We start from the raw sequence: 21,255 nt of genomic DNA on the forward strand, positions 1-21,255 counted from the left end.
AATAGATTGTTGTAACCAAAGGTGGAGGAAGAATTCAAACCTGGATTTAAGTAAAAGAACCAATTTATGGTAGAACAAATATTCAGTAAAAAAAACACCTATACAGCTAATTCCATTATGTATATGCCATTTTACTGTTGGGGATTGGACTTGATTATGACACACTAAACTACATAATCATAATCATCACTATACCTCAAAAACGACATCTTAAATCTCTATCTTGGGAGTTATCATGTTTACAAATGAAATAAAGAATTAGTTGCTCCCTACAAAAGGAAAAAATGTATCAAAACAGAGCTTTGACATCATTTTTAATATGCGTAGTGCTACAAAAGGGACATTTAAGTGCAATATTTATAATATATTGTCATGTTAAATGCAGAATTCAGGTGTCAGGTGAGTGTAATATAAAAACCTCAAAGTTCTTACCAATGAGTATAATACATGGGTAGACGAACAGGAAGTGACTATGGACATCTGGCAGTGATCAAATGATGACATCTCTGTGAAACAAACATATCAGCAAAACATGGCCACCAGTGACCATGTACATGTTTTGTTTTTTTGCCTTGCTATTTATTTTCTGTTTTTCATTATCTTGCAGCTTTATCACCTACAGTGTATGTAATGTTTTTTTAAATGATCATCATTATTCCCATTAGGCCTACCTAAAGATTTTAAATCCCACTTTCTGCCATCTTAAACCTCACTGTCCTATATATCGTTTTTTTTTAAGTTTGCATCTTCTCAATGTCCTCTCCCTCCTTTTATTCTCCTATTGCACAGGGCCAATTGACCGTTTCTCCACTCTTCAAATATCAACCACCCCCGGTTTCAAAACACTCGCCCACATTCCTCTTGGTTTCATATTTCTTTTCATCAGTCTTTTCATAAGGTCTCCTCTACTCAAACGTACTGCATTTCCCCGTGATGAGGACGATGTTGAAAGTTGGGTTTATTTACTCCATGCTGCTCTTTCTTCTTTGCCTCCATATCTTTTTATCCTGTATTTTAGTTTTTCATTTAATTCTCTCCATCCCTCGTAGACCCTTGTGGTGCTTTTGAGTTCACATCCACTTGAACCTCTCAACTACTCTGTGGCTGGTCAAGTGTGTTTTGTCTAGCCAGGCTATTCAAACAGTGACTCAGTATATAATTCACAAACTGTAAATGGTTTTCCTTTTCAGTAAAAGAACACACATTTGCAGAGGCTGTAGACAGGGACACACTTAGGTGCTGCAGGTTCAGTCTTCATTTCTGGCATCTCTGTGGCTACAAAGCCATTAGGAGACCTTGAAACTAACTTCAAAAAGTGAGCACAATGAAATGATGTGCTCACTTACTGCAGTTTTCTGTATGCACTCAGCGCTGCAACAATGTGTGGTTATACTCAAAGAAAAAGAGCAGCTTTCACTGTTCCTGTTCATGGGCAGGAGTGGTCAAATAATGCTGAATTGTATCACCTGTACAACATAAACTGAAACAGACTCCATCCTCTCTGCAGTCATTCTGCCCGTGAGCTGATGCTCCACTTGTGTTTGTGTCATCTGCCGCTGATGCCACAGCAAATAGCTGATGACATTAGGCATCAGAGCCCATCCGATAAGACGGATCAAACGCCCTCTGATTCCAAAAATATATGTAGCCCATAGGGTCTTAAGTAAATCCTGCTTGATAAACTGTCACTGAGATGGACTGGAAAATGCTATAAGACATGTAACTGTATCCATTGCTGCATTCTCTGCATCCTCTGCTGCAAACTCCCACTTCCTCCTCCCCCATCCATCCTCCTTATAGTGTATCACAAATCTGGCCACTCAAGTGTGTTTGTGTGTGTCGAGGAAACCTGGAGCTCAGGTTTTCTGCTTGAGTTTGCTCCTCCGTTGGCGTCAATGTACCCTGACAGATGACCCTGATTTTCCCCTGCCAATATCTCTCTGTACTCTCTGTACTCTCTACACACATCACTGCTTCTCCTCTCACCCTGTCTTCAACTATACTAACCACTTAATCTTAATGATACACAAGCTCAAACACAAGCACAATATACTCCATATTGATCAAATAGCTGTTAAAGTGCTTTAACATGGTGGAAAGACAGCTAATGGATGCCAAACCCCACATATGGCACCCATTTACAAGCAATCAATCCACACCACACTGACCTCCCTAATGTCCACCTTACATGTAATAGTGTCTTCTCAGTCTGTTTTAGAATAAGACTAATTTGTTAGTGCAGAAAATAGAGGCTGTAGGCGGATTGACAATCAGGCAGGTTTGATTCTGGGACACCTGACTTGCTGCCATTACATGAAACATGAGGTTTTATCCCACGCTGCTGGCAGTTGTTTTCGCCTGAAAATACCAGCAGGAGCCCCACTGTCACTGAGGAGAAAATCGTAACAGGAAAGGATTATAGTTTGAGATAAGAAGCAGCACAAGCATTCATGCAGTTGTGAAAGACTGCATCATCCTCACTTTCTTCAGTTTGCATCATAGAGAAAACCTTTAATTTTATACGGACTGACATGTTGGATCTCTCCCTGCTGGAGTTTTCTTTTTAATCATGTGTGATATATAAAAGGATTGATATAAACTACTTATTAAGAATGATGTGAGTATAAGTTTCAGCTGCTGTCAGAGTAAAAAGAATGCATTGTTGGTGGCACCAACAATGCTTATAATAAATCCTCATACGTTATATTTTAATTCGATTATGTATTAGTTGGATTTTAAGTATTAAAATCCACGACTTACACTGCTTAATTTTGTTAAGTAAGTTGCTGTGAAGTCAAATAACTTAAATTAAAAGTATACAGTAAACCATACCTTTCATTTTAAAGTAAATACCTGTGATTTATCTATTAGATCACAATTCATAAACATTGTACTCATTCTTAGCCAGGGCACAATCAATGAAACATTTAATGTCATCAACAAGCCATGAACTTTATTTCATGCCAAAAAAACAAGCATAGCATCCACATAACAACAGTATATTCTTCATAAAAGAAAAGATAAAACACTTTAAAAAAGAGAGAGTGAACACATTCATTCTCACGTTATCGGAGCAACCACAGCTTACTTGACTATCATACTGTACATTTACCAATGTTCTACAACAACTACTTACAGCTTTCATTAAATACTGTACACAATCTGAATAGACTTTCATCACACAGAACACCTTCTCCTGGATTTATGTACTCAAAATATAAACTTCTATGTGTCACTGTACTGTTTACACTGCAAATGCAAAACAATGGCTTTTGAGGGTTTTTCTTCTAGAGTAACAGTACAAGTAAACTTAATTTGTTATCGTCTGCTAATGTCTCACTACACTTCAGTGCAGCTATTGGCTTGTTATAACAGCAGTTAATTGTATCTTTAATAATAGACGATCTACAATAAATATCCATTCTTTACAATTAGGTCCACGTTTCATAGTGCAGGAGTGACACACTGATAATAACATTTTAGATGCGGACCACAATCAACTAGTATGTTCTATCTACTGGCTTTCTAACCCATCAGCATAAAAGATGCTTGGCAGCGAAGCTTTGAAGGAGACAACAAAGCACAATACCACAGACAGAACAAGGGGAAATGCAGGAAAACCACTAAGACTGGTTTAGTCTGTACTGGAGAATGAGGGATAGTGATGGAGGGATAGTGATGGATGGACAGATCAGTTGTCATTCATGTGTTTCTATTTTTGTGACATCGGGTACATGATATCTATTCTAAGATGTAGTTTTGATTTAAATAAACTAGCACTGAGAAATAAGAAATCATGCAAAGGTTTTTTTCTTTTCATTTCTTGCGTTTATATCAAATCAGAAGCAAGAAGTGTGCCAGTTAAATGAGTGTTGGCACAAATCCTGATCACACAATAAAATATTGCGTTGCCTGAATTCCTCATCTCCAAGGTTTTAATTAGTTTTACTCCTAACTGATTTATCTGAGCAGTCTTCTTTGTTATAACCTCGGAGCATAGCTTTGCAAAAACAATCCTGCTCATGCCATCAGGAAAAAGTGGATATCAAAGAACAAAAACAGATAAAACAGATTAAACAATCAGCTCTTCCTCCGGCTTTTATTGTGTTGAGTAGCAGCAGCTTTTTCTCTGTCAGTTGTTGTTCATGATCCACCAAGAGGCTGTTAAATGAAACAACAAGGAAGTGTCAATGTCAAATGCTCTTTGCTTGCACCACACAAATGAGCAAATTACAGGAAGAGAAGCCAACATGTATTTCTATTTTTACTACAGAAAACAATGGACTCCTTAGATAACAATCGTACATTTTTCGCATGCATTAAACTTTCAAATGGTGTTAGCAAATAGTTATCTATTCATTGGCAGTGGATAGTATAACGACACCACCTGCGTTTAGATTATTTCCATCAACGCCTGAAATCCTGTTTGCCACCAGGTACAATCTTCTGGGAAAATGAAGGCTTCGTTTATGGCCCAACAAGAAGAGGATACCTTTTTTTTTCGCCTCGATAGCTATCCATAGTTACCAAAACGTATAATTTTACGTTTTTTGAACTTACTATAGAGAGGCGAAGTCCCGCCCATCTACTTCCGACCCATGGGACCTTATTTCGGAAAAATTATGTATTGAAGTCAATGGGGAGAGAAAACGTATCTTTCGATCCCGTTTGAATTGTGTCACGAATTACACATATGATGTTTGTCAATCTTAAAAAATAATTTCCATGTCAAAAAAGTCACAGTTTGTCGTAAAACTGTTGAAATATAAGACTATGAAAAATACGCAACTAGAAAGACTACAAATCCCAGAATCCCGGTCCCGCATGCTGGCTCTTACGGAACCGACTAACTCCCCTTTTGTGTATGTACAGCTCTCAACATGCCCAGACTTGTAGTGATTTTCACCTCTTTTAATACTTTTCGCCTCATTCTGAAAGAAAGAAGTGAAATGTGCCAACGTGACGGCCGTCTTGGTGTGTGGTGCGAGACGGGAGATGTAGGTTATTGAGCGGTTTCACACAAAAAAAAGTGTTACTTCACAGTTTTACGACACATTTTTATTTTCTTTACTTGTAAAATTATCTTTTAAATTGACAAACTTCATATGTGTAATTCGTGGCACAATTCAAACGGGATCGAAAGATAATCTTTCTCTCCCCATTGACTTCAATACATATTTTTTCCGAAATACGGTCCCATGGAGCTCAACCGGAAGGGGAGGGACTTCGCCTCTCTATCACCAGTAGTGAAAATGGTGGACAGTGAAAGAAGCAAAGTAAGTTTGGAGTATAAATGTAGTAATTCCTGTGCAGTAATGCCAACTTTTTTTCAATAAAAATAGCTCTAAAAAGTCTGCAACAGCGGTGCCAACAATAATACCACTTGGAAATGCTACTTCTTTCATATAAATATACAGATTATAGCAGCAGACATGTGCTATAATATTTTACCAAAAGGCTCTAATTTAATCTGATTTAAAATGTGTGAATCAAAGCGTTAACATAGCAGCTTTCAATAAGATAGCGAATATATTAAAGGTGTTGTTTCTACCTGGGAGGAGCATGGTGGAGACCATCTCCGGCTCTTCCAGTGAGTCGATGATGCAGCGCTGGAAGGTCTTACTGACGGAGGACTGCAGGTAGCTGTGGGGAAAGGAAAAGGATGAACCTGTCATTTGCCTCTCAGCTTGACAGTAATGCTTTCAAAGAGAGCTGTGAACAGCCTGGTGTACAGGGAGCATTTTGGTTCAGCAGTGAAGCTCTGAACATGTTTTCCTGTCTAATATGCTGTGAAGCTCTTCTGATCCTACCTCATCCAGGAGAGACGATCTTGCCAAAATTCGTACATGATGAAGCAAGATCTGTCTGGCAGGTTCTGGACTGAAACGCTAAAAATAAAACAGACAGAGAGAAAAAAAGGGCAGTGGGGTGTTATCACATATAGTCGTGAAAATTGAAGCAATTTCAAGTGGCAGCATTAAATCACAGAGAGATCCTGAGGCAGAGAGAGGGACATACTGCAGGTTGTTAGGCTGGCTGCTGGTGGTCTCTGTGTAGATGTTAAGAGCTTGTTGAAACTGATCCACATCCTTCTCCTTCACAGACATTTGTCTTTGGATCAGAAGAATGTTCTGAAGAGAGAAAAAGTCATAATCACATCTTCAATAACATCAACACATTTGCCTCATTTTGAATGTAGCAATGCAGCTTTTCAAACATGTCTTATATAAATATAAAACATACAAAGAACATGTAACAATTACCAGTAAAATCCTTGCACATATATATTAATATAATATAATCAGACACAAGCTCACACATGCTGGACTCACCGAATTGTATGTCCCTGCCAATGTGTCCTCTTTGAGAGGTTCAAGATGTGGGCTCTGAAAATAGGGACATACATATTTTATGAGTGGTTATGAGCAGAACCAGAACCGAGTCCAGCAAAATAAGGGCCTGTATATATAATCTGTCACAAAGCATTGGCTCCCACAAGGAAGCCATATTCATGTTAACCCTCCAACAGCCTAAACACTATAGTCTCTCTGCATGGCCGAGATAAGAACAAATAATCATTAGTGTGTTAGCAAGCAAGCTCATTATCCCCCAGGCTCTGATACAGTATCTAACCTTGGAGAAAGCCTCATCTATTATTGAAGATAAAATGCAAAGTAAAAAACTAAATAAATCCCACAGGAGAACCATAAAGCTACTGATGCTCTTATTCAGACCTGCAGGCAACATATTGGTGGCCTTTTGTAAATGTCAGAACATTTTAAACATCTGTCAACATATTTTATCTGTGTTTCTGTTTAAAGCATTGAGTATTTGAGTGAATCACAGCATGTTTGCACAGGATGATATTTATGCATGACATTCAGTTTGTGTGGTTGAACACAGCTTGTGTTGTTGGCCTGAACAGCCACACACACTTTGTACAGATTGTCCTCTGTCTGCTGGGCAAACACTGTGTCTCTGAAAACACACAGAAGAGCTCATACGGTCTGCTTTGACATCTCTGTCTGTAGCAGATGAGCATCTGTAATTAAACCTGATCTTCACAGAGAGCCATCACGAGACAAACCTTTTGGCAGCGTTTTTTGTCTTTCTTACACATACAACTGAAACTAAGCATGTTGTGTATATATAAAAGTAGAATAAAGAAGAATAAAAGGCAGAGTGGGATGGCAATGGATAGCCATGAACAGCCACATCAAGAATACTATGTCAATCACCATTGATGGTTATCATTCAAATTCAGAGTTTGCAAATGCAATGGATGATTATTTTGATGATGAACACGATTTTATAAATGTGTCTACAATCAGTGCACATTCAGTCTGATAAAGATTCAAATACGTTAAGGTTCTCGCGGGGCAATTTGAATACATACAATATACATCATATTACATTTCATTTAGCTGACGCTTTTATCCAAAGCGACTTACAATTACCAATTACAGGGACATTCTCCCTGGAGTAACTAAGGACTAAGTGCCTTACTCAAGGGCACACTAGTGGTGATGTTCCTGGCGGGATTTGAACTCACAACCTTCCGATCTTCAGCCCACCTCACTATCCATTAGACCTCACTATCCATTAGACCACCACTATCCATATATCATATCATATATAACACAAAATCATACCGCACGAGATCCAAATCTCTTGCAATGCCAAGAATTTGCAGTTAAATTACATTTAGAGTTTTAAAGGACAGTCTCTATTATTGCAGAATACCAGGAGACTTAAGCTCCACCAGAATGCATCTAAAACTCATCATGTAAATGGTGTTTAGGGTCGAATATAATCGTCTATGTCTTGGAGATGACCCTCACCAAAAATAAGACTTTTATAAACATTCAGCGCTGAGATTCTAAAAAATAATAATTTCTATAAAAGGAATTTATATTAATTTCGGGGATTTTTTCTCTGGAGTTAGATGGAAAGATTTACATGATCATGTCTGTCCATTGTACTGTATATGAAGCAAGCAGTTAGCAGTTAGCTTATCTTAGCTTAGCACATAAACAGATTTTATACGGACCTCGCACTCCAGTTTGTCAATGAGTTGCTCCAGTTGGTTGATCTGGGAGCCCCAGTGGTTGTCTGGCTCCACGCTGACCCCTGACCCCAGAAACAAAACATCAGCACAACACAGGAAGTCTGAACAATGACGGGATGCTTTTTGTTGTTGTTGTGAATATCCTCATGAGCTTAGTAGCTGCAATATGACCTTTTAAATAGTCAGTATTTTGCTGATATACAACCACTCTCTGAATCCCATTGTTCCTGGAACCTACCTGTGGTGAGCATGCCAGAGTACGGGTCGGTCGGGGAGAGACACATGTTCTTCTGGATGCGTCGGCCGGGGCGCTTGGGCACCCTCTGGATAGGAAGTTCCTCTGGCTTCTTCAGTATCCTCCTCCCAGTACAGCCCTGGTCATGAACCGCATCCATAGCGCAGTCCAGCGATGACTGGAGGGACTGCAGCTGGGTGGAGGTCTCCCTCAGCAGGAAACGTGTCACAAACTGACCCAGCACTGATGAACCCTGATAGTCCTGAATAGAAGAGTGTGGGGACAAGGTCAGCCATGATAGGGGAAAATATTTGTATACTTTCCATTTTTCTCTCATTTCCTATCTCGAGAATTTTTTCTTGCATTCTATTTGTTGATATGATCAAGGTTCAAGGCTTTTATTGGTCATACGAACATAGCTACAGTGTAGTTATGACGATGAAAATCTTAGGTCACATGATGGTTTGTTAATCTTGTTTTCAAACAAAATTGAATGATTCTCAGATAATTTCTAGAAACCTTGAATTCAAGGTTGTTTGTGCTTTGTTCGGATTATGTGTCATTCTCCATTTCAAAAAAGAATTGCACGTTATTAATCAGGTATCTCATTGCTGTTGTTTGGTGAGAGGAGCAAAGTAAAAATAGCATTTTCAACAAATAAACATTGTGTCAGTCTGAGATCACACTGAATTAATTAATGGAAAACAGAAAGAGTGATAATGGTCTTATCCATTTAAAGTGATGTGATGATATTGAATGGATAGTTTGTGGAGGATGTTCTATACAGTAAGTGTCAGTGCAGTGGCTGCTTTTATTTCATGGGCAATGAACCCAGTCAAGATCACCATCAGTGTGACCAAATTCAGAAAATGTAAAAAGAATATATTTGAAAAACAACCAGCAAGCTTTTATGTGATCATCTTTCCAAAGTGTTCTCTTTCTCAGCAGAAGAGGCACAGCATGATATGACAAATGAACCTCCATCTTTTCCTCTATTTCTCCTTCCTTTCTTTCCAAAAAAGAGACTTGTTATCTCAGAGCACCATGAAGGACACATTTTACTCTGTGGATTTGATCATTTTACTATTTTTCCCAGGCATTTGTAAAGCATTGTAAATCAAACTGGAGTTTATATGAACGTTTTATCCATATTATCAGTTTTGCTCGCTCTTGAGCACTGCTATAAGATCAGTTTTATCTTTGGTTCAGCAAAAAGAATATAATAAGGCTGATCTCAGGATAGCTAAAAGGGCAGCTGCTCTTCAGGGCAAAGAAAGCTTTTTGACTGACTAATAGCAGCATGAAAAATTCATGAGCTGTAGCCATGGGTGATATAGAGCAAGGAAAGGTATACAGGAGAAAAAGAAAATGTCGGAGAAGATGGATATTCAGAGACAGGAGATAAAACAGCGAAACAGAAGCGTGTGTCTAAAAGAGACGGGAAGAGACTGAAAGAATAGGAGATTCAAGCAGCGGAAAAATAATTGTGTGTTTGTGATGCAGTGCTGTGGAGGACATCTGACGTCAGATCAGTTGGACAGCTGGGAGGTTTGTCAGCCTTAGTTACTGTCAGCTACGCTCTACTATCGCTCTGAGTTCTCTCTCTACATCAGGAACAGCCTCTGCCTGCACTGCAGTGAGAATGAGATGCTGAAAATCAAGGATGCCAACCTCATAATAAGATATATTCCCTGCACCTGATTCTCTTCTCTTCCAAATCAAATTAAATATTCACCTAGCCTGCTTAACGTAGAGGGTTAGCTGAGACCGATAAATAAGTGAGCCGAGCTATCGATTTTGTCTTAGAAGAGGTTCTGTGATGTTGCACAGCCCTGCATGTCGGGCGCAGACACTTGAATCCCCTCTACATCTCATGCAATACACTGCTTATTGGTTCTGCTCTACCGGGATTCAGACCAGGATTTCATAACGCTCTAATTAGCATATTTCACGTTCCAAGGCTGGTGATGTGTACTGCAACTCGGTCTCATTATCTGGAGAACATGTGAAAGAAACAGTGCTGTAAGTTTCACTCTTTTGAACTGAAAAGCATTGATCTCCATTTCAGCTCTATAGCCATACATTTACAATTAGGAGGGAACATGTGAGGAGTAAAACCAAAGGTATGAAAACATGTTATGATTCTAGTTCCTGGATACTGGTTTGAAATAAAAAGCAAAAGATAATTCACAGTATGTGGTGTCAATTGAACAATGCAGTGCAGTCAGTGTTGTCGTGTGATGATGAAACGCTTTTCTCTTTGTTATATCTTAGCTGAAAATCTTTGAGTTGATGATATCCACAAGCACAATGTCCGTCAGTCAGACCACTTTGTTTCAGACTGAAATGTCTCAACTATTAGATGGATTGCCAAGAAATTGTGTACAGACGTTATTGGTGCCCATTTCCTGTTGTGCCCTGACTTTTCCTTTAGCACTTTCACATAGTTGTGAATGAAAGGTCTTAACTATCGGAGTACAATTCGGACATTCATGACTCCTCATGATAAAATACTTCAGTGATCCTCCTTGTTTTGACTGAATATTAAGATATCTCCTTAGGCGCTCGGAAATGTTGCATTTTTAATGATTATTTGACATTTCATGGACTACACAATTAACATGAAAAGAAGAACAAATGAAAAATGAGCCCATTACGATGATTTTTGCATAAAATCTTTAGTGGCTATCCAGCAGATTCACAGGGACAAACGTCTGCACATTTTTCTCACACTAAGTAGAACCATTTTTAAAAGGTCGCCTGATATTTAAGGTTCTGTGAGCTCATGTTTGAGAATGCATTGTGAGTGAAGAGAGGCAGCGCAGACAGCAGGCAGAGTCTGTCATGCTGGGCAGTTCTCTTGTAAAGGCGCGACAGCAGAGCGATCTCAAAGACCTCTGAGAGGGTTTCACACTGACAGCTGAGAGGCACAAACAAAGACAGCCTGAGTCTGAACGCTCGGAGGCATGACAGCCGCTTACAAATGTTCTACAAGCTGAAATGGATAAAAGTCCACTCATGTCGAGCTACATTCAATCATGTATTTTCTTGCTAAATTAATCATGGAGTAGGCGTGAAAGCAATAATCACTCACCTCTTTAGTTTTATCCATGGCCTTCAAAATGGCCACATTCAGCTTTTCCAGGGCAGACAGGACGTTGACGTATTCCCCCACATGTGGGGATAAGTACCCTGAAGGAGAAGAACATTAGTTGAGCATACTTTGTCGAATGACTAATAACATTGATTGCCTTAAATAGAATGAAAGTGGTCTGGTCCCTCCAATAATTACATCTTGATTTCTGAGACTGGGACATGTTGTGTTTAAGTTATGGTGATTGTCAGACAATTCTAGCCAATAGAAATAGCTAAAAACATGCTTAAGTAATACATAAAGGTGATCATATCTGTGTAGCATGAATGACGCATGCTTACCTGAGAGTTTGTCTATGTCCAGGTTGCTGTAAAGCAATGAGAAGAAAACAAAAATATTAAATAAAGTCTTTGGAAGCCTGAAATATTTTCCTCAAGTTGATTTTGTGAGACATGTGTGAACCTCTGACTTTTTATCAAGAACGATTATCAGGTTATCATGTACTTAAACATTGGTAACTTAAACAAAATACCTTCAAAACACTCCCATCATCCTCAGGTGTACTTTATATTCAGTGTTAGTGTTATTTAGCTAGCGTGATAGCCTTAAATAGGGAACTTTATACCTGTAAACATTGTAAATTACTTAACATCACCAGTTAGCATTGTCGTTGCGAGCATGTTTGCATACTAACGTTTGCATTTATCTCAGTGCTCAGTTTAAGCCATGATCTCTGGTCGATTAAACAAAGAGGCATTGATTTTCACTAAGTGCATAGACAAAACACTACACACAAGCACTACTGCCTTGCAACTAAACCTAGAACACTTTTACTGCACATTCAGATACATAATATACTGTCTTTATAGTAGTTATAATGTACTACAACATAAAGCGATTGACTAGACATTTGTATAGTCAAAGGCAAAAATGTCTGGGAATCATGTTTGTGTATATTAGAGTTGTTTCAATCAGAACTATATGTACTTGTTGTAACAATACTTAAGACAATGGCAACTGGATTGGTTTTCATTATGTAACTGCTCGTTTGTGTATTGCAAGCTTTCTGTCTAAAGTTGACACCACACAAAAAAGGGTGCAGCTACATCTGCCACACTTGAGAGGCAATTCTTCACTGTGATTGGTTGGTACTTCAGTGATGCCAACAGCCAAGAGGAGATTTCATCAGTTTTGTGCCCACAGACACAGCAAAAAAAGTCCTATTGGGTTTTTCTTGGCCTATAATATAATGTATTCCAATAAATGTTAGTCGAATAGTGTTTGTTCTCATCTGCAGGCAAATCTCAAACTCTGAGGCTTTCACACCAGAATTAGGGCTCCTTGTGGAATATTGACACAACCTCTTCACTGAAGTGAGGTGTTGTTGACATCTCAACAGCAGAAGGGGCTGCAGATGGCAGCAGAGTTGGAGGACGTCCAAAAAGGAAGATAAGCTTACTCTGCCTGCTTCCTGTCGATGGAGGAATACAGCTCCTGCATTTGGTCGTCAGTGAGGATACCATCAGTAAAGTACGACTGGAACTCCTCCAAGGACAGCTTCCCGTCGTCTGAAAGGAGATAAACCGTGAAAATTATACTCACTGACGCCTCAGAGGTTTTATCACCCTAATGAAGAGTATTCACCATTATTCAAGTTAATGATACAAGGCTACTTTGACTTCACATCACTAAATTATTTCCAGCGATAAACTCAGAGGTGCTGCGGCATAGTATAAAAAAACTGTCTTTACTTAGCTTTAAAACCTCTGTCAATGATTCATCTTAGAGTGTTTCCCCAGAACCAAATGAAATGTGACAGTTATTTCCAATAAGGGACTCATTTACTGCTATTAATGATACTTTTTTAGTTAAGTGATAAAGACCAAAATCCAATCCATGCTCTTGGGAGTAATAATTACCTAAGTGAGGAACACATTTTCTTTTGAAACAACCCCACCTACAGTATAACTGCTTTAATTTCCTCAATCCTGAAACCTGATACTGTAAAATAAATGAACCAATGTTTGGATTTTTGGGCAACTTTATAGCAATCACAAAAGGTTGCACATCAATGAATCTTATAACTGTCTGTAGCTAATAAACACAAAGACAAGTGTGCGATTAAGGTAATCACAGGCCACCTCTGAAGAGCAGTGTCATGTGACTCAGGCCTGCAGGGTGCTGTGGAAATTAGGAGCAGGGATTGAGGGATGGTTAGAGTAGTCAGAGCAGACCTTACTTGCAGAATAACTGCAGACGGTAATGAGATCTCTCCAGTCTTGCTCTGTAAGCACTGAAATCTTATGAGACCAGACTCTGATCCCCACCAGGCAGCAGAGCTCAGACTGAGTAAATCACATCATCTGTGAGAACTATTTTGAGTAGTTGCCATCTCTCACAATGGACAGCTTTGGACACCATACAGTAAAGGCTTGTTTGGGAGAGATTGGCTGATATCAGCAAGTTGTATTCTGTGTTTGCTACATTAAATAGCAAGTTAAAAACTGTTAAACATTGTTTTGTTGTTCTCATTAAACCCTTAAGGAGAAAAATATGTGATTTCACGGAACATTTGATGTGGTGTTAAACCTCAGATGGAAGATGAAACTATTTCAATCAAAATTCCCAACTCAAACTTTGCTGTAAAAATCTTCTTTTTCCAAATGATGTAGGAGTAACCACAATCTGTTGCACCTCTGACTCATTCTCCAGCCTTCTCCATCATAACTTGTTCAGTGTGGATTCACAATTAGAAGCCCGAATACGAGTTTCAGTGCAGCTCAGATGGCACGTTACGCAAGCGTTCGCAGTTTCTCAGAGAGCAGAGCTGCAGTGATGGAGCTTCTAACTGTAGACAGTTTTTGTGTCACAAGCTAAAGGACAGTAATCTGTGCAGCAAGTGCTTTGCCTGAAAGATGTACGAATTGTTTCCACACTTAATTAGTAATTAGGCACTTAATAAGAATGTGCAGAAGTAGGCTTTGAAGCATTAAACAACAGTTAGTATTGAAACGATTACTCAATTAATTGATTAGTTAGACTCTCTTAGGCTGAGAGCATTGGAGTTTGTTTGGTAAAACACTTCAAGTGGTTTCAGTTTGCTGGCCAATGGAAAAATGATTGTCTACTCAAGTGGAAGGATGCTTTTATAGCTTTTAGTTGGCTAAACATATCACAACCTTAACCATAAGGACACTCGTTTGTTTAGTCTATCAACAATAATTTAAATGGTCTTACCTATTTCGTAAATGTGGCAAACAGTTGTTGCTTCCTGATTCTCAAAAGTAAAGATTTGTTTTCTTTGTCTGTTTCTTCCACGTGTGTAACCACTTTCATTGAAATAGTGAATGCACAGCTAAACTGTGTTACTGAAAACGAAGAATCTCATGCAGTTATGTGTGAGTGAACTAGCTGAACTGTTATCAACATTGAGCTTTCGAGGCAGTGAGATCCAATCAAAGATTATGCAGATTTTTATAGCATCGATCTCCAGCTTCGAGACTAACAACTGTCGATACAACACCTCTGATGGATAATCATCAGCACCTCATAACAGCATCGAGGCAGTTTACTGTAATAGCTTTAATTGTTTAATTTCAAACCAAGCAAAACTGCAGCTCTACCTGCAACCCTAATGAAAACCTCTCCCTGTGCAGATGCTTGAGTCTTTTCAGGAATGAGCTTCCTTATGGGTTAGCTAAAAGTCCTCAAGAAAATCTTAGCAGCAAATCATCTTTTCATTAAATCCAAAAGTGCAAGAGAAATGCATTGATAGGAATAGTTTGAAGAATATATATCGGGTTGATCATTTATTTGTATTTCTTGTTCAGTGTATTGAAAAGCACTTTCTGTTCTTACAAGTTGTCCAAATTCCAGGTATCAAAACTGTCTTGTCCAATTTATGCTGACATTGTGTTCCTAAAATGTAAAAATGAGAGCCAGATATCAGCTTGTCACCAATTACTGATAATGTTCTTCTCTTTCAACTAAAGCAGCAGCTCTTCTGTACATCCATGCATCCTTTGAGGAATCTGCTGCAGTCTACAATCCTCTGCAGGAAGTACAGCACAAAGGATGTGAGGCAGAAACCTCTCACCGGTTCCTATTGAGTTAGTGTCAAGAGGGAAAAAGCCAAACTCCCCTAAGCACCTAACATTTAAATCGAAACTGTTTTCAAATCATGAAAAATAAATGAAGTAAAACACTGCCTTTTTGTGTTATAAAACTTCCAACAAAACCAATCAATGGCCTTGACTAATCCTTTTTTGCACTGCTTGTTATAAAAATCCAGCTCATATGAAAACACTTCAGTCTATTTGTATGAAAGTCTCCTCGTTAATTTTGAAATACTGAAAACTAATTGCCTATTTATCAGGGATTTCTATATTGGATTTGAATATATTGATCAGATCCTTGTGTGCTTGTCTGAGCTCAGTGTGCGTCAATATAAGTGGATTAGAATCTCAGCACGAGGCTTCCAGTTTGTACTTATTGTTTGTGTAATATACAATTGTTTTATTGCTACTTAAAACTATAATTCCTCATTACAACAGCGTGGAGGAATAAGAGTGTAGCTGGTTGGTAGCCAGCCCCTCATCATGTGGTAAATCCGCAGTGCTCCAGGCGCCTCACGGCAGCCCACTCAGTGCTGATTGGCTCTCCTCTCGGGTGCACGACTCAGTGAGTTTGTGAAGAGGAGAACCGAGCAGAGCTGCAAATTTAAGATAGCTAACACAAACATACGCCAGAGTTCTCTTTCTGTATCTCCCTTCGATTTACACAGAGTCAAAAATAAAAGGTTTGTGTGAGAGCTAGAGGGCGGCGCGTGGTGTGAAAGAACTGGAGGAGCAAAAAGCTTCACGAAAATGCAAGATGGAGATACAATACCAAAATGGAATTAACCTCTAGTTCTATTAAAGTTCCATCAGCCACAAGTAGAGGAGACACAACTTGAAGTATGGAACTTGCAAGGACCCCCCCCCCCCCCCTCATAGCGGCACATGTTGGTTCATTAATCCCAGTCTTATGTAACACATTCACCGCCCCCCGGAGATATGCGAGAGGGGGGGGCTTCCTTTGAAGTAAGAGTTCACATACATTTAAATGTAACTGTAACACATTAATAAAATGTAATGGTGATATGTTTGCAGGGGGGATATATTAAAGTCGCATTAGGTGCAAGTCTCCGGTGAATTTGGAGATAAACATTTATTTTCTACTGATTATGTGGAAGATTATATAAGGTTCAGGTTTGAGTATTTTGTGGTCTCACTGAGGTTTGATCATTGGAAATCATTGAGACGAGCATTGCAGGGCATCCTGTCAGATTCAATCACATCCCAAAACCAAAAAGATGCAGCTGCACCTGACCTTTGTTATTTATAGCGTTTCTTCGATGTCAAGGATGGCCATAACACAGATGCACCAATAAACCCCTTCAGAGACTAAACTGTCTGAACAGAACCATCAAAGTCATTCCTTTGTATTTCTCTGGTGCATCTAATTTGCAACGAGGTTCTTAATTGAATTTTAACTAGCCGTGTGGGCTAATTAGCTGAATATTTTGCATACTCACCATTTTTGTCTGCCCGGCGGAATATCTGCAATAAGAGGAGAAGATCATGTTAACGTTTTTGTTTACAGGCATGGATGACAGAAAGTGGAAGAATTAAAAAAACATAATTCAACTATATTGAAAGAGGAAGACGAGTTTGGTGAGTGGCTTATTATTTTATATGTTCAGGAGGATATATAAGAGGAACTGTAATTTCCACAATTCAATAACAAAAGAGACGTCTCAGGAAATGAAAAGCTGATATTTATATTCACCCGACAGGAGCTGTGGAATAATAGCTTTTATGTTTTTCTCTCTCTCCGGGCATTGAAAAGGATCATGCTGTTTCCCTGGTTTTGTGCAAATTCTGCGAGCAGGATGTAACAGTCCTTTGAATTCCCTGATTTATGCTATGCACACACTAATGAAGCCATCACTGATATCTTTCATCCCATCTCTGTGTAACACCCAACCTGAGAAGTCTGATCCGTTGGAGTGAAAGGTATTCTGTGTGAGAGTGGCACCTCTTTTATTTCAAAGTGTGTGGACTGATAGAGTCCAGTGACTGGTTGATTTAGTGTTTCATCAGAGTAGAGCGGAGCACATCCAGCTGTCACCTTTCTAGCACATCAGAGCGTAAAGGACACACTCTGCTCACATCCTCTCAATTCAATACACATCCACTGAGCCTCAAAGAAATCTATATGAGAAATAATGATACTGAGGGTGTGTATAGAAATAGAAAAATGGCACTGAATGTCTCAGGAACCTTCAAAGGTGTATGCTCCAATTCAGAGGGCCCTTGAAGGGCTACACTATGTTGTACATTTAGCATTATTGCTGACCACTTTTGAAACACATACTGAACAGTTTCAGGCATTTTCCTACAGCCCCTGATTTCCATGTATCCCTTTGTAGTCTTGATTATTATTCACAGTTAACAATAATAAAGTACTGTATGCTCTCATGTATAACCTCAAAACAATATTGTATTATTGACATTTAAATGCAGATTTGTGGTACTTACTATGGAGGGTTACACAACTCAAGATAGATTCAAGATTCGGCTTAAATACTCTGATATGATATGGAAATGAATGGAAACCAGAGGCTGTCAGTGCCAGTGGAAAAGCAAATCAAAACTATATTACATCTTTTGATTTTTTAAATAAACCTACATGGCAATATCATTTGCAAAAGGCACCTTTACCTTGAAGTGTTCTCGGTTTTCCTACTGTAGGTTCAGGGAAACTAAAAAAGAAAAGGACGTTTCTGGGAAACGTAAAAAGGTCTCGGGAGGCTTTAATACACAGGTTTATTCATGTATTTTATACCTGTGTTACTCATGTTTTATGTTTATTTGATTATCTTTGCTTTTAAATGACTGTTTTTAAATGTAATTCTATAATGTGTTTCTGCTGCACTATTTCTTAATGCTCTCAATGTCTTTTATTTTTGTAAAGCACTTTGAATTGCCTTGTGTTGAAAGGTGGTATATAAATAAACTTGCCTTGCCTTGCCATGCTTTACATTTATTTCCAAAGGGTTGTAACCAAGATATACACAAAGTAAGGACCTTTACTGTCCAAAATATTAACAGTACATTTTAAAAGCTAGACATACAAAATAAATACTGTAAGTACCAATAACATATACTACTACAAACATTCAAAACAAATCAAAAATACTCAAATAGCTAAAACACAAATGACACTGCTCATTGATAATTAGACCAAAAGTGAGCCCTGAAGCAATAACAGGTAATTAGATAAGTCAAAAACAGTGTTGAAACTCAATTTACAAAACATTCAGTACTACTAGTGCTCTGATTAAATACCAGCAAAAAAAAACTACTGTATAAAGATTTGTAATCAAACATTAGCCATATATATATTCGGTTTATTTCTGATTTGTCTGATAACCTTTAAATGCCTTATTTGCCTTTTACAGGTATCATCTCCGGAGTGACGAGCAGCCATGAAGGCTTTTGGCTGCAGGTAATGCCATGTAACCTGGAAGCTGTGTCATCACTGTCAAATGTTCCCAAATTCCTCAAAGTGCTGATGCCAGCATCTGGTGTAGCATGCCTCAGAGGAAGCCAAAAGAGAGTTGCTCCGTAAATTAAATCTGGGAAACAAATTGAGAACGTCGGCTCTGGAGAAACCTGAGGAGGAGATTTACTGGTCCTCATTCCTCCATTGTGTCGTTAAGAATGAGTCAATGAAGCTCATCCCACTGAGCCAATGAAGATCTTCTAAAAGCAGTGTTAGCTGCTTGGATGCTGCTCGGTTGTAATTTCCTATGGGGGCTGTTGATGTCACACTGACTCATATTGATCACAATAAAACGACAGCAGGTGGACCTTACTTTGAAGGGCCTTATATTATGCTAATTCTCAGGTTCGTATTTGTATTTTGAGCCTCTACTTTGTTCAAAAATGTATTTATTTTTCTCTTACTGCCTGTGCTGCAGCACCTCTTTTCACCCTCTGTCTGAAACCAGAGCCCAGTCTGCTCTGATTGGTCAACTGCTTAGAGATGTCCTGCCCCTTAGCCTATCACATACAATGTGTTGGAGCGCTAGCCAATAGAAGCGCGAGCATAACGTGATGATGTCACTATGTTACGGAGATTAAAAAAGGATTTCAATTGAGGCTTTTCAGGCAGGAGGGAGTGTTTGGGAAATAAACTTATATAACACACTAAAGGAAAGGGAAAATCACAAAAAGCATAATAGGGCAGTCCTTCAGCTTGACTGATTATATAAATAGACAAACATCCTATTTTAGAGAGACTGATATCGGCAAACATTACATTTTCAGTTTTTCCTGCAGATATGTGGGCACCAGTATGGTTCAGTTCTTAGACATAAAAGAGAAACATGCAGGTCAATGACAGTCAAGTTAGAAAGTTAACCTCCAGTGATTGTACCATTTATTTCTGCAGTTGTTTATGAAGAAAGGACAGTCCACCAGCAACAGTAATAGGTTCAGTAAACAAAGGTTACGGGCTGGAGCGAATAGATGCTGACTGCATTTGAACAAATGCGTACCTTCTGCAGGCTTACCAATTATCTGCCTGGAGGAAATGTATTTACGGCCAGCTGTCAGGAAGTCTAAGGCTGGAAAATGATGCTGCTGATCAGTTCTTGTATTTGTGTCGTGAGTAGCCCAGAGGCAAAACAGCCATAGAGGCTTCAAACACAAAGCAATGTTTTACTGTATTTTTGCATAGGCTGTACTAGGATTGCTGTTTTTTTATAAATATGTATATGGATGGTTCACCATATGTTTCACCACTGTAGCAAAACGCAGCCGAGTAGAGGAACATCTCTGTGCATTTTAATTCAACCCTCTCTCAAGCCACACTCTTACTCCTGATTAAATAATTCAGGATGTAACATCCATCTATTTTTATGTTTCTGTTGCAGCTGTGTGAAGGGAAAGCTGCTCATTAAAAAATCATTGCATATCATGCTTTATATATCATGTTTCTTCTAGGGTACAACCAATGTCATGACTCATGAGCCTCGTCATCATGTGGGGGGAAATGAAAAACAACCAAATTAAAACAATCACATTGTGGTGCTTTACAGACCAAATGAATACAATGGTCTGTCAGATGAATGTGTTGAGGCATTTATTTTTGTCATTCACGCACTAATGGGCATGCACTCAACTCACCTTGCTTACATAATAGGGCTGCTGCACATCAAGCACGATGTGAATGGACGGCTCCCTACCTCCATTTAAACCATTCATAAAGAGCAGGATGAAGGACGGTGTATTACTCATATTGCACCTCTGAAAGACGACCCTCCTCCAAGAGGTGGATGCGAGCAAAACAGGTCTAAATATGTATACAATCATGCTTCAAAAAACCAAACCATACTTCTTAGTGAGAAGGGGGGATTTTTTGCCTATATTGCCAATTAAACATTGGAAAAAAACAAGAAAGGGTACACTTACATCATGAAAAAGAGAGATGCTTTGATTTTGGTTGCGGTCCAGCTCCTTCTGTTTCCTCATGTGATCGTGTTTTGCAGACTGAAGACACATGGTGATCATCTCCGTGCAGGCCAGCATCTTGACGCTTTCGATGCGATTTCTGATTTAAAATTGTAAAAGGATTGTCCGGATCCAGTGCTCTTGGGAGGGTTGTCCTTGTCAGGGTGGTCGGTGGAGGATGATGTTGGAGCTGTGATCCAGTCAGGAGGAGATGTGGACCCTGCCTGCTGCCCTCTGCCTGCTGCACGTCCACTAACTCCGCCTCTACACGAGCAGCGATTCATAAAATGCACCATCT

At 39.0% G+C, this 21,255-nt stretch overlaps 1 protein-coding gene across 1 annotated transcript; it reads right to left on the reverse strand.

Annotated features, from left to right (window-relative positions):
• Window positions 1–2,910: 2,910 nt before the first annotated feature.
• Window positions 2,911–21,249, reverse strand: LOC117494185 (N-terminal EF-hand calcium-binding protein 1-like). The gene is made up of 12 exons (XM_034144953.1): window positions 20,919–21,249; window positions 16,973–16,997; window positions 12,857–12,965; window positions 11,739–11,764; window positions 11,398–11,495; window positions 8,307–8,565; window positions 8,051–8,130; window positions 6,333–6,386; window positions 6,019–6,131; window positions 5,811–5,888; window positions 5,552–5,643; window positions 2,911–4,161 (listed from the first exon to the last, which is right to left on the reverse strand). The coding sequence occupies exons 1-12, from the start codon at window positions 21,033–21,035 to the stop codon at window positions 4,133–4,135; spliced, it is 1,080 nt and encodes a 359-aa protein (XP_034000844.1). The 5' UTR covers window positions 21,036–21,249; the 3' UTR covers window positions 2,911–4,132.
• Between the last annotated feature and the right edge of the window lie 6 nt (window positions 21,250–21,255).

Source organism: Trematomus bernacchii, unplaced genomic scaffold, assembly GCF_902827165.1.
Source record: "Trematomus bernacchii unplaced genomic scaffold, fTreBer1.1, whole genome shotgun sequence".
Lineage (NCBI taxonomy): Eukaryota > Metazoa > Chordata > Actinopteri > Perciformes > Nototheniidae > Trematomus > Trematomus bernacchii.